At 46.7% G+C, this 13,932-nt stretch overlaps 1 protein-coding gene across 1 annotated transcript in view; it reads right to left on the bottom strand.

The window, feature by feature from the left end:
• frem2a (FRAS1 related extracellular matrix 2a) overlaps positions 1 to 13,228 on the bottom strand; it is a 50,034-nt gene extending 36,806 nt beyond the window's left edge. The window contains 3 exon segments of the mRNA XM_084029056.1: positions 5,094 to 5,183; positions 7,858 to 10,682; positions 10,684 to 13,228. Of these exon segments, the coding sequence (XP_083885182.1) occupies positions 5,094 to 5,183; positions 7,858 to 10,682; positions 10,684 to 12,851 (5,083 nt within the window). The 5' untranslated portion in view covers positions 12,852 to 13,228.
• Between the last annotated feature and the right edge of the window lie 704 nt (positions 13,229 to 13,932).

Genomic DNA, 13,932 nt, shown 5'->3' with positions numbered 1-13,932 from the left:
TATATTACAAAGTGAACAGAAAAAATGCAAATAAAGTCTCGCTTTACATTGTTATGGTCTCGTGATTTAAATATGAAATAAATGTTGAGATCCATTAAAACAGCACGAAACAATGATGGTAAAAATGTTTAAAGGCAGTAAAACGAGTAAAGAGATTTTATGTGAGCTTTCCACGTTTATATTTTTGTATAGAGAAACTCATGCATCATTCAAGAAGGGGGAAGGACAGGGTGAAAATTACACAGGGAGGGGAAAAAACAAACTGTCAAGATAAGAAATCATTTGGATGTATTCGCATAGTCAAAAATGTAAATCAGAAACATTTCGGTGGCAAAATAAACGCTGAAAAGATCCAGCTTTATGTTTACTCTCGAGATTAGGGTGTTTGGTCACGCTTGTGTGTTTACACGTCGGGCGTCGGCTGTCAAGCGTAGAGGGATGCAGAATCAAAGATGATTAACGTGATGAAAAATCTCCCCCCCCCCCCCAACAAGTCTCACACTCTCATCTCCGACGCTCTAATGAGATGCAGATCATCGCGAGCGACGTTCACAAGCGGCAGAATGTGCTGTAATCCTACAACAGAGAGATCCATCAGCAACGACGCTGACAGACAAACACGGCGGGCGGGTACACACACCGCCGCGGCGGCAGCCAGAGACGGCGAGGGTGTGACAGGCGGAAACCAAAAATCCTGATGAGATGGAGTCGTCACTCTGCACAACAAAACCGCCGCGTACTCGGAGATTAAGCTCGGCGAGACAGGAGGGCAAAACATTAAGGCCGTACCTCGGGAGGGAAACAGGACGTTGATAGGCTGCGAGACAGACAGAAATAACACTGAAGAGAACAAAAAAATATATCATGAACACGGGTGCTGAGCTGCAGAGTAAAAAGACGGAATAAAAACACATCCGACCAGGTGGAACACTGACAGTGTGGGAGAGATGAAGAGGATAAAGATAGGAGAGTCTGGTCCTTGGAGAAGAGAGTGACTGGAGACACATAAAGCAAATTTATCCTCAAACCAGACGACGTGTGTGTGTGTGTGTGTGTGTGTGTGTGTGTGTGTGTGTGTGTGTGTGTGTGTGTGTGTGTGTGTGTGTGTGTGTGTGTCTGATCTACTGTAAACCTTGCAATTTTACCCTGAACACTACACTTAGCTGGACAGCTTGACAACCCCATAAGGAAAGTCAAAGCATTAATCTCCATTTGTGACCATGGCGACAGTCACTTTAAGCCTGTAATTGTTTGTTTGTGTGTTGTTTCACATCGACCTCCAAAAACGGTTCAGGTGTCTCAATAAAGAGCATCGAAAAAAAAAAAAAAAAGTTGCAGCACAATGAGTTTCAAAAGCTTTTTCCCCAATTCCAGAAATTCCAAATGAACGACGGGCGGTCTAAAAGCGGATGACACGCTTTCCACTTCCATTCAGCGCGTTCGCCCGATGACTCCAAAGTTCTGAGCGAAGACATCATCAGACTTTATCATTCTAACGATCGAGTTGGAGAGTTTAAAAGACATTACAGACACAGTTTATAATGGACTGCGGAATACTTATAAATAATTTGCTACGCGGGTCATTCAACAGAGAAGTGGGAAACAGAAAGGCCTTTTGAAGGGTAAAGCCACACAAACATAGTATTTTGTCATCTTCGAGAGATATTTGTGAAGAGCAAAAAAAAAAAAATGCAATGTTGTATTGTGTGCAGTGAAACGGGGGGTCAAGTGTGGGGTGTGAAGGCTGCAGGGTGTGTTTTAAGGGTATATATGGTAACTTTGGAGAAAAAAAAGAATTGTTATGTGGAGGATGAGAGGATGAGATGAAAGGGTTCTATTGTAACGATCAACGTCGGTTGCAGTGGGAGGAGAAACACGCACACAAAGAAAAGACTGGCTGGTCTTATTCAGCCGTCTCAGAAAAGCGTTTCTCTGTTGCATTGTAAAAGATTTCATAATCATTGCTATATCTCACATGGAAAAATAAAACAGAAACTATCTACTAGAGATAAGTTTGAATCTGTGTGTTTTTTGTAATTTCAGTGAATTGGTCTTTAAACGCAACTAAACCTTCAGTTAATTAATCAGTCAATCACCTCAAATCATTGATTGTGTAGGTGACGTTCAAGCAAAAACATCTAACATTCTCCAGTCTCAGCTTGTTTGATTATACAGTAAAGATATTTTTGACATTTTCAGCCCAATCAGTAGTAAAAATCATCATCAGTTGCAGACCTAATTTTCCTATTGTGAGTATTTTGTAAGCATTTTGTTTTTCATGATGATCCAATTTGCTTCATTGTCATTTGTGTTGCTCTGTTCTAACTGTCATCCGAACGTCTCGGGGTGAAAGAGAAGCCTGGGAAAGCGGCCATGTTGCAGCCCATTACTGTTAACTATAGTTCTCCCAGCGGGTGTTAACCTGTGACAGAAGGTGCTTCCTGCCACTCTTCCCCTGTAGATGAGCCTGTAATAGGGCCACGTAATTACCAGTAGCTGCCTCGGAGCTCTGCCCGGCTCAGACGCCCAGGGCTCTCATTACCCACAATGCTGCCTGGGCTCTTAAATATCAAACACCTCTTTGTGCTGGAGGCCCGACGGCCTCTTAGCCTCCGGCTACCTCTCTGTGCTGCGCATGCATATGTGGGATTACTTGCGTGAGTGTCTACCGGTGCACATCTGGATGGGTGTACCCGCTTCCATGAATGTGACTCATAAAGCTCACTTCCTGTAAAACACAGGCTTGTAGATTTGGGGGGTTTTTGGGTAAGGAAGACAATCAAAAAGATGTTTTGCACTTTGTTGTACCTGCTGCTTTTAACCACTATAGTGCTGCAATTACACAGTGTGTTTACAGTGTATTAACAAAGGATAAGACACACCAACTCCAAGTGGATGGATAATACGAACTCTTGTAGCTCATTTACAGAGTTCCTTTTAAAAGCCATTCTGTTTAAGCCAGTCTGTCGCCAAGAAGAGAAAAAAAGAAAGAAAAGAACTTTACAGGAGCATGGACAATCAATTAGTCAATGTTTCTCCTTTCATGTGCATAAAGGAACTGTTATTCCCCTACACATTAGCACTTTCCATTAGTTTAAACAAAAAGTGTGCAATGTGTGGTTTTCTTCTTCTCCAATAAGGATGTTAAGTGGAGTAGTTTTGAGCTTGAGTAGAGAATCACTATCGAAACAGGACTGCTATATGCCATTGTAGCTGAAGAACACACATCCATGATCTCGACATTATGTTACACAGTCTGGGAGTCCTGTGAACGAGAAGCCTGAACCATCATATCCAAACATAAAGGTGGGAAATTGACTGACTTGAAAGAACTTGTTCCAAATGCATTCTGTACCTAAATACATGTGTGCTATTATTAAATATGTACATATGTACACCTCTCTTCTTTTTCAAGTTCAGGAGGACCGCACAGCGAATAGGTGGCATACTGTATGTGGAAATAAGCAATTTTCACACGTTAGAAGGTGCACGTTTGCACACATAGGGTTGTGGTGGAGATGAGAAAATGTAATTAAGTATGAGCGCGACTCATCCATCCATCGTCTAACGCTTATCCTGTTTTCAGGGTCGCGGGGAGTAAAAAATAAGAAAGGAAAACGAGAAGCCAATAACAACAGAATCCTTAAAAAAACAAATAAGTGTGGACTGGGAGTTATCTTGATACGTAAAGCTAAACCAGAAAGTGACGTTTTTATGAAAGTGTGGGTGGTCTTTAATGTGAAATCTAGACATTTGCATTACTTTTTATGTCATTCCGTTTGTTGAACAACCTATACATGTGCCTGTGTGCAGCATTTCTTCCTTTGGAGTGCGTTCCCCTTGATGTTTATGCGTTGCCTCATGTATATGTTTCGTTGTTAGGGCCCACTTAGGGCCCATTGCCAATCTCAGACAAATGAAAACTGCCTCCTAAACTCTACTTCACTTGCAGAAATATCCTACAGGAAACTCCCGGTTGCTGATTGCATCTTTATTCGCAATCAGCAACTTAGCTGCTTGCCCTGAGTAAACGGAGTCTAATTTCAATGCCATTTGAACACATGCGACGAAATGTACAGAATTTAAAGAGGCAATCACTTCCTGCGTGAACGAGGAGGTGAACGTCTCAAATTAGTCACAGGACGATTTTACACGTAAAAAGAACGGAAGCGCGTTGTGCAGAGTGAACGTGCTCTTTGCTTTATGTATGAGAATCGTCTAATCCTCTCATACAAGTCAAACAGTTGAAATATTGACACAAGCAATTTGATCCACAATATGTATCGGGTAGCTTGTTGTTGAAGATTGTCTTTGCTGACAAAAAAAGAAGAAGCCCTAATTAATCAGCGTCGGATCAAGACAGAATACACAGTCATACTAAATGACATATCCTGCAGCTATATTCACAAATCACACAGGCCGTCGCATTAAATCACCAAACTCTGAAGTGATATGCGTTCATTTCGACACCTCAAAAATTGCTTTCCTGTCTTTGATGAGCCTGGGAGCCTCATCAGCTCAACAATAAATTAATACGATCGTACAGTTAAGACAACGGACAGAGAAAGGGCCAACACAGGTTTGTCTCAGATTGATATTCCGACCCCCGGATGCACCGCTGCTCTTGAGTGGCAGATCGCTTTATAGGCAAATCCTGAATCCAATGAAGACATTGCAAATAGCAGTCGCCTCATGCATCATGAAGCAGATAGAGGGAAGGCTTCTGAAGCGGTAATTACGACGGAAAATATCAAACATTTTCTTTACTGAACTGGCAATAATGTGCCAGGTACAATTTACAAAATTAAACTGGATGTGAGGAGGAATGTGATGCAAGTGTGATTCCTCGTAACCTTGACAACTTGAGTAGAAACTGGGAGAGTTACTGATGAGTATAAAGGTGAGAGAGACCATACCATGCCCCCAAATGTGACAGGTTTGATCTTCAGCTGAGCCCGTCAACGTTTTTGTTGAAATGACATTTGACAACACATGCAGGACCTTTCTGCTCATACAGCGGAAAGTCTCTGTGCAGAAAGAAGTGGCTAAAATTAAAACATGCAAATACAGAGATAAAAAAGGTGAAATCTTACCGTTATCCTCTACGGAGAAATGGAAGAGATCGGAAGTCGCATTTTCATCATTTCGTAACACATAGCAGATGTTCAGGTCTTCGATATCAGCTGGAATGGGAAAGTAAAGTTAGGGAGTTAGGAGTGTCAGGTGATAAAAAAAAATAAAAAATCAGGGCTGCAAGAAGCACAAGACAAAAATATCATCCTCGAAACTAACAAAGGAAGACAAACAACAAATCAAAATGACAAGCAGACAGCAACCAATGTTTTAAAAGTAATTAACGGCATGCAAATGAACAGCGGCGTTGTGCATTTTAAATGAGGGATCACGCTGTCACGTTGATGAAACACGATAAAAAAGTTTTAACCTTGACTTAAACCGAGGTGATGGCCAAATTATAAATCGCATATAGACGAGATTTACCCTTGCCGCGATGAAAAATATGTATTTATGAAACAATTAGCATGTTGAGACACAAAATTAAAAAACCTTCATGTGGAGTTTCACGCTGGCGACACAGAAATAGCCTCAAACGCACTTTGAAGTTGCATTACGGCTTTCTGGCTCGTTCAAACACCCCTCTCTGTCGGATAATTGTTCAAAGATGGAAACTGTCCTGCTCCGGCGCCGTATCAGCTACAGTAACAGCAGGTCTCTAGTATCACACTGATTCGGCTCCTTATCAGCACTCAGCACGAGCAATTTTGGACCGGAGAAAGCATTCTGAAAGTCATGCATCCGTAATCCAGGATGATAAGGCCGCAACCTCGCATCCGAGACAGCTTGAGCTTAAACCAACAGAAAACGTTTAAATCCTGAACCTGCCAGCGCTCTGTGTCAACACAACCAAAAAGAAACAGGTGACAATGGATCTTTTAATGACAGACGAGGGTAAGAATGTTAAAAGCAGGATTGCGGCGGACACCAACGGTTAACATCCACACAGCTGTTTTTTTTTTTTCAAGCGTCTTGAATTACAGGGTTTCTGCCTGTTTTTTTCACCACTGTTCTCCAGAAACGTCTATTACATTGCAGAAAAAATCATCAGGACTGTGAAAGGGCTTGGCCTCTGCGAACCACCTCCTCAATAATAGATGTCAGAGGAAGGAGGTTCATAAAAGTATAAACCCCTGACTCCCGGCTGGGATGCATCTTAAACCTCCTTCCTGTCATCGCCGCCTCTACCTTCTTCCTTCCTAACGCGGACCGTTAAATGACCCTGAGTTTTTAGTGAGAGTGCATCCGATTTCAGATCAGCGCGCATCGATCCGGCCGCACGGGAGAGGCGACGACAAAGCCATCTTCTCCGGAGCGCTGCGGCGCAAGCCTTGAACCCGAGGACCTTGTGAATGTAAAGTCAACGCGGTGAGCCGCGGGGGCACATCGTTCATCAAATATTTAAAACGAACGCCTCGCGGGACGTGCCCTGGAAATAGTCGGAGTAAATAAAGAGCGAAGGATTGTCTCTTTCACCTGACTGACTCCTCTGACGAGCCTGTTTGCTCTCTCTCACACCCCTTACCTCATTCTTTATTTCTCTCATGCCACCCACACCTCCCCCCTTCATTGCACTCTCTTCCACTTTACTTGCTCCCTCTGCCCCCTCTCCTGCCCCTTTGCCACTTTCTCGCTCTCGCCACACTCTCTTCTCATCTGTTCCCCTTTTCCTCTTTTTCAAAGACTGCAGGAACACAGCGGTTGTCAGAAGTGTCCGTCTGCTGTCGACCGAGGAGCTTCTTTTCACTCTGTTTTGCCCGTCTGTGCTTTTCCAAGAGCTGTGGCACAAGCAGGTGCATTTTTCTTACTTGTTCGCATAATTGCCTCAGCACGACTCGAAATACCACATTGATTGCATCGCTTTAAACCCCAATCAGCGCCATTGTTGCCTTGATTCTGTGCATGGTATCAATAAACACACATGCAGGAATGTTTAGTCAATTCAACCAAGGAGGCACATCTCGCCCTGTACGGAGATGCGTTATTTGTTGGAAGGTTTCGGGGGCTTCTATATGAATATTTAAGACGCGCAAATTGCCATAAATGATTTCAGGTTTGAACCGAGCGAGTCGGTCAAACCGTGGAAATTGTGCCGCAACTCAAATGCCATCCTTTCACTAAAAGATCTGCTCTGACCTTTTCACATGATCCTCTACTTCTGCCCCGCTTCATTTAACAAACCACTGTAGAGAACATCAGATGTGAACATTTCCCCGGAGATGCAGGAATAATAAATTATTCATCTCTAACCGTCTACAAGACATTTGTGCCAAACATCAGCCTCTAACTTTGGTCGGCTAATTATGATTTGATGAGGAAGGCACATCTAAATCAGGCCTTAAAAATTTAACTATTGAAATTCCCAAGTCTGCATTTGTCACACATATGAATAATTATTGCTCCATAAATTAAAATCTTGTGAAACATTAATCAAAACTTTTGATTTGCAGGGATTTTTTTTTACATTAACATGTTTTTCTCTTAAGTTAAATATCACATGAGTATAATATCAAGGGACTGTAATTATTGAATTACAAAATGTTTAAAACGGCTCCCATTTGCCAAACAAGCACCACGATGATATTCAACAAATTTTAAAATGATAATTTGCAATATTAGTATATTAGAGCGGAATAACCTTTAAGCAAATTTAATTTACCAGCACAAATCATTTTCAGACATCACTCAATCACTGAACAGTACTTAACAAAATTTGATTTTGCCATCCACATGCAATATTCACACAAAGGTCATGCATCATAATACCGGTGGGCGTTTGTTTACCTTGGCTGAATGTGCTGATGGAGTTGTTCCCTTGTGCCAGGTTAACGATGTAGCCGTGTTCGGGCTGCGTGGTGACGTGGAACACCAGGGAGGCCGGGCTGCTGTCTCTGTCCTCTGCCCTCAGCGCTTTAGAGCTGATGGGGAACCCCAGGTGACCCGTGGACAAGATCTTCAAGGTGGGAGCGCCTTTATTCACCACGATCTGGGGGACGCCGTTGTCAATCGCAAGGATGGTGATCTTCATGGTTTGGGGGCGCCGGGTCTCGAACACGGTGTCGGGGAAAACGTAAAAGTCAGTGTGCGAGCCGTCCGTCACCGTAAAGGAGAAGGAATCCTCCGAGGACTCGGTTCCGTCGTGTTTGTAGCTGATGAGGTTTTCGTTGAGGTCGTGTTTGGTGAAGCTGGTGACGGGCGTGGACCGGTTGTAGAGGAGTTTGCCGTGAAGAGGCAGCTGGGTAACGATGAATTTCAGCCGCTTCTCCTCAGTGTCCTGGTCCTCTACGGTGAGCTCAAAAGGCGTGATCAGCTTAATCTGCCCTTCTGTGACGACTAAACTATTAACGGTGACGACAGGTTTCTTATTATCCACGTCCACAATAGAAACTCTGAATGTTCTGAAAATGGGATTGTAGCCGTCGGTAACTTCAAACTCAAAACTGTCCATTTTCACCTCGTCGTCCGAGGTGTGGATGTAGTAAATCTTACTGCCAGCCAGCTGCAGCTGAGTGAAAGCCACAATAGGCATCCCGGGGGTATCCGTACACTCCAAGTGGCCTCGGACAGGGGCCCGTGTGATGGTGAAGACTAGATTCTCATCAGGGCTGTTGAGGTCAGTGGTGCTAAGAAGATCTGTGGTCAAAGTCACTCTGCCGCCTTCCCTCAGAGACACGCCTTTACTGACCACATCAGGGAACACCATGTCAATACCGCCCACGGTGATGTAGAAGTAACGATCAATTAGCGGGTTCATTCCATCCGTGACGTCGAATTTAACCAAGTCTCGGATGCCCTCCTGACCGCTGTGCGTGTAAAGTATAAGCCCTGCATCGATTTCAGCTTGTGTGAAATTCATGCCCAGCGTGATGTTCTCCAGAGGCCCGGCTGGGATTTTCCTCTGCAGGAGGCCCTGACCAGGCCCAAACCGGATGATAAATGTGAGCGTGCTGTCATCGGAATCTAAATCGCTCGCTTTGAGCACTTTGCTGTCGATCAATTTGGTCTCTCCGATATCCACCTCCAGGCCGTCGTTGATGAGCATTCTGGGGGTCTCGTCGTCAACGGCCATGATCATGACCGTGGCCGTTTTCTGCACAGAGTACTTCCCATCAGTCAGAGTGACATCAAAGCTGTCCTCTGTTGTCTCTGAGTCATCGTGCTCATAAATAATACTTGAAGCCTCCCTAATCTGCTCCAAAGTGAAATTAGTCACCAAAACCGAGCCCGTGGACAGCTGGTTTAAAATGGCGCCGTGTTTGGGGGGTTTGGAAATGATGAACACGAGCTCTTCAGGTGGGATATCGGCATCGGCCCCATTCAGGATCGGCGTGTCGATGACGATGTTCATCCCCTCCATGACCACAATCTCCCTCAAATAAATCTCTGGCTTTTCATCGTTTGCTGGGATGATGACAATGGGGAAGAAATGATTCTCAGAGAAATTGATCCCATCAGAGCACCTAAACGCGAACCTGTCTTCCAACGGCTCTACCCCTTTGTGAATGCTCTGCACATAGTAGATATTCCCCTCCCTGATGTCTCTGATGGTAAAAGCACTGATAGCTGTTCCTGACCTGGACTTTTCTGAGCCTGGGGCGGGTGATACATTTTCCACATAGCCGGCAGTGGGCTGCACAATGATGGTGCAAAGGATATCATCCGTTGGAGTGTCATTATCATCAGCGTCCAAGTGCTGAGGGCCGATGGCATATTTCTCTCCTTCAATGACACTGAATTGAATCCCGACTCCGACCTCGGGGGCCTGGCTGTCAACAGGAAGGATGGTGACCCGGACGTGGACCCCGTTGACCTTATTGCCACCCACTGTCCAATCATCTGACATGTCTGAGAGCGTCAAATTGTAGCCATCCTGCTGAGAGTTGACACCTATTTCACCTCCGGTGTGTGCGTACACAACTACTCCATTAATAATGTCCGCCTGTGTAAACCTCGTGGCAGGCAGTCCCTTAACCAATATCTCACCCATAGCTGGAGGGTCTTCCACGATAAAGGTCAGCAGGAGGTCATCCGTGTCGTCGTCATGGCCCTGAATGACATTAGTTGTGATTTCCGTGGCTCCGTTTTCCAGCACGTCAATATGAGAGCCGATTGTTCCCGGAGCCAGGCTGACGGTCGGGGTTTCATCGTCGACGGGCTTCACGTTAACTTTGACCGTCACGGTTACGACGTGAATCCCATCACTGACGTCCAGCTGAAACGCATCGCTCACCGTCTCCTCCCCACCGTGAGTGTATGATATCTTCCCCTCAGCGATATCCTCAAGTCTGAAAAGTCCTTTTTTCTCCAGATCGGCGAACGCGACCTGGACCTGGCCGTGTTTGGCGGGTTGGCTCAGGGCGAAGGTGATATGCTTGCTCTCGGTGTCCAGGTCTGCGGCGTCCAGCTCTGCGATGCTGATGATGTGCATGCCGCGTTCAAACACGGTGAAGCCCGTGTTTGTAATTTGAGGCGGTTTGTTGTTGACCGGCTGGAGGTAGACAGTGAAGGCTCCTTCTACGCTGTTCCCGGCCGTGTCCTCCACGGTGTAACGAAACTGCACAACGTGGGCTGTGATGCCGAGCTCGATATCCGGGGGGCCGTAGGAGATCGTTGATTTTAGCTTGTGTGAACTCTGTGACTTCAGTGTCGGGGCTGTCCGTCACGACCAAAGACCCAAACCCAACTGCGTTATTTTCATCAGTGTCCATCGGCGGCTGGACTATCGTGTATTTGAGGTCACGGTCCTCAGAATCCAAATCGGTGTAGCGCAGAACCTCTTTGCTGAAGTGAGTGAGCTTGTACTCCTGGACGGTCATCTGCAGGGTGGTGCCGGGGAACAGCTCGGGGGGCACGTCGTCTATGGGTAACACCCGGATTATGAAGGTGCTCTCTCCTGACTCGTTAGGGGGGTCGTTGTCATCCTGGACCGTGAACACGAACTGATCCATGACGGTGTCTGTATTGTGAGGGCCTGTGTGCTTGTAAAACAGCTTCCCGTCAGTGATGTCTTTCTGCAGCCACTCTGTCACCTCCTTCTCATACACTTCATCCTCGGCGTTGAATTTCCAAGAGGAGGGGTCCTCTGGGGCGTCCGACTGCCTCAAGAGCACTGCGCCGATGGTAGAAAAGGGGGGGACAATGGTGAATTTAATAGTGGAGTCCTCGGAGTCGATATCGGCAGCACTGAGCATGAGCGGCGATACGGGCATCATCTGGTTTTTAAACAGCACCAGGCCGGTGTTGGCGTTGATAATGGGTGGCTCGTCATCAGTGGGAACAATCGTGATGGGGAAAAGGAACTCCACTTCGTTTTTCCCATCCGACATCTTGAAGACGATGTTGTCGCTGTACGTGTCGCTGCCGTCGTGCTGGTACACGACGGCCCCCGTTGTGAGGTCAGCGGGTGTGAAGAGTTTCCCGTGGGAGCCCAGCACCATGAGGTCCCCGTGGCGCAGCCCGTCCACCACCGTGACCGTGACCACGTCCAGGTTGTCTTCGTCGCTGATCTCCAAGTTCTGGGCGCTGAAGAGAGGCCGGGACTGGCCCTCGTAGAGCAGCTGACCCGTGTTGCGCGTCACGACGGGGGCCAGAGAGTTCATCGGCTTCACGACGATCATAAAGGCGAAGGGGTCTGAGACGGCCCCGTCCGTGTCCACCACCTCGAACTCCAGCTGGAAGATCCTCTCGGTGTCTGAGTCCAGGGAGGGGGGCTTGTAAGCTATTTTCAGATCACGCAGGTCTCTCTGGTAGAAAGAGGTGATGGGGAGGTTTCTGTCGTCTGTGCTGACTATGTAGCCCTCCTCATAAGATAAGGGGGAGGTGATGTTGAAGATGAGCTCGTCCGGGTCCGACTCGGCGTCCTCGGCGGCGAGCATGTCGGGCGTGAGGGCCGTCATGACAAACTGGCTGATCTCCATCATCATCATGGACACGAAACTGGGCTTGGGCGGAGTGTTTTCCTCCCCCTCTTTGATGCGAATCATGAGATGGAAATACTCCTGTTTCACCAGGTTGCCCTCCTTGTCATGCAGCTCCACCACCATGGGGACGTAGTCCCTGTTGGGGGACTTGTGGTCGAACGTGTGCTCATAGCGGATGTCAGCCTGCGTGAATTCATCGCAGCTCATCATTGTGGAAAGTTTCCCCCCATCGACGAGCCTCCCGTATCTCGGCAGCGTGCTGCCACTCGACAGGGACGTCACCTCACATTTGTGCGAGTCTCTGTCATAAGTGAACTCTAGAATCTTCTTATCGATGGGGTTGCTGGTCGCTTTGAGGATGTCGACAGTGAGAGGCATGTTTTTGGTGAGTAATTCCAGCTGCGTAAACACCACCTCCACCTCCATCATGAACGGGATGATAACGGTCTCGGTTTGCGCGTCATACCTGAGCTGCAGCCTCACTCTGTCCTTCGCCGGACTCCTCGCGCCGTAGTGGGAGTACGACACGTCGTTGGGACCGAAATCGCACGGAAACTTTTTGGGGGAGAGGTGGCCCGGCCTCTGCGAGAGCGGGTCGTTGTCCAGGACGGTGATGCTGCACCGGTCGCCCGGCTGCGTCTGGATCACCAAGTCGTTGATGGGATCGATGAAGACGGATCTCCCGAAAGGCACGCGCACTCCGTTGTTGGCCACCACGATCGCGTCCTCCGACAGTTCGGACCTCAGCGCGTAAAATAGTCCAGAGCTGTCGGGCTGCGCGACGACAATACCTGTTACTGAAAACCACAGGAGAAGTCTGTGAGGAAACATCGCGGCGACGGATGTCATCCAGCTCATCCAGGGGGGGGAAACAGTCGCTGTGCAAAGGTGATGTTTAAAAAAAATGTTTCACTCGAAAAGGTAAAAAAAAAAAAATCCTCAAAGTGTTCGGAGCCCGCTGGATGCCTCCGCGGTGGTGACTCCCGTGCAGCTGGCCGTCCGGACCCTCGACATGCTCCGCGAGAATAGCGCGCAGGAGTTTTAACTTGAGACACTTGGGAGCCTGCGAACGAGCGCCGCCGCCCACCTCCGCGCGCATTGGAGGGTTTGCAGGGCTTGATGCCTCAGCCGCGTCTCCAACGGGCAGTGCAGCTGTCACTCACAGGGAGGCGGGGACGAGGAGATGAGCTGGATTACACTGTGCAATTACTGAGTTTCTCCTGCCAGATATACACTAACAATTGCGTTTAGAGGTAATGTTACCTGTGGACATCCAGACTGTGAGCATGCACTTATGATCAATGATGTCCATGCTGTGTGAAAGGGAAAGTCAAGCAGATTTAATATGAAATAAAAAGGGTTGAGACGATGTATTTATTGTACATTAATAATGTAAGTACAAGCAGGTTAGCCCATCACAATGTCCATTCATATTATCATTATTATGTTTTACATCTACAGAAAATAAATCTCATCTAATATTGCTACTGCAACATCCCTCTTTCCAGTGTGATCATGGATCGATTCATGGCTAAAATACAGTTAAAATGTGACAATTTGGGTTTTATTCCCTAAATAAAGGGACTCATAATCTAACCAGACACTTTCTGCAGAAAGTTTATGTGTCAATAAGGTGATAGAAGCTAACGACCAGGTTGTTTAGTTATTCGTGCATCCATTCTTTTTGTTTTGCTGTTTAAATTGTGGAGAATAAGCAGTTGAAAGTGGGGCCTCTGAAACATGTTGACCTTCCCTTAAGCAGTAAAAAGACACTGTGTACCTCTTCATCAGTAGGCTGGAGCGAGAATGACTCTGTCCTTGTCAGTCAAAAAGAAAAATACTGCCATAAGCAGCAGCTTCCTGATGCGAAATGTACCTTTGGCTGACACTGTCCGAAAATTGCTGCAAAATAGTTTCTTAAGACTGGGAAAAATCTATG

This window comes from Eutrigla gurnardus, assembly GCF_963514095.1.
Source record: "Eutrigla gurnardus genome assembly, chromosome: 15".
NCBI classification, from domain to species: domain Eukaryota; kingdom Metazoa; phylum Chordata; class Actinopteri; order Perciformes; family Triglidae; genus Eutrigla; species Eutrigla gurnardus.
The sequence above is the reverse complement of the archived record's forward strand: the minus strand, read 5'-3'. Positions and strand labels throughout refer to the sequence as shown.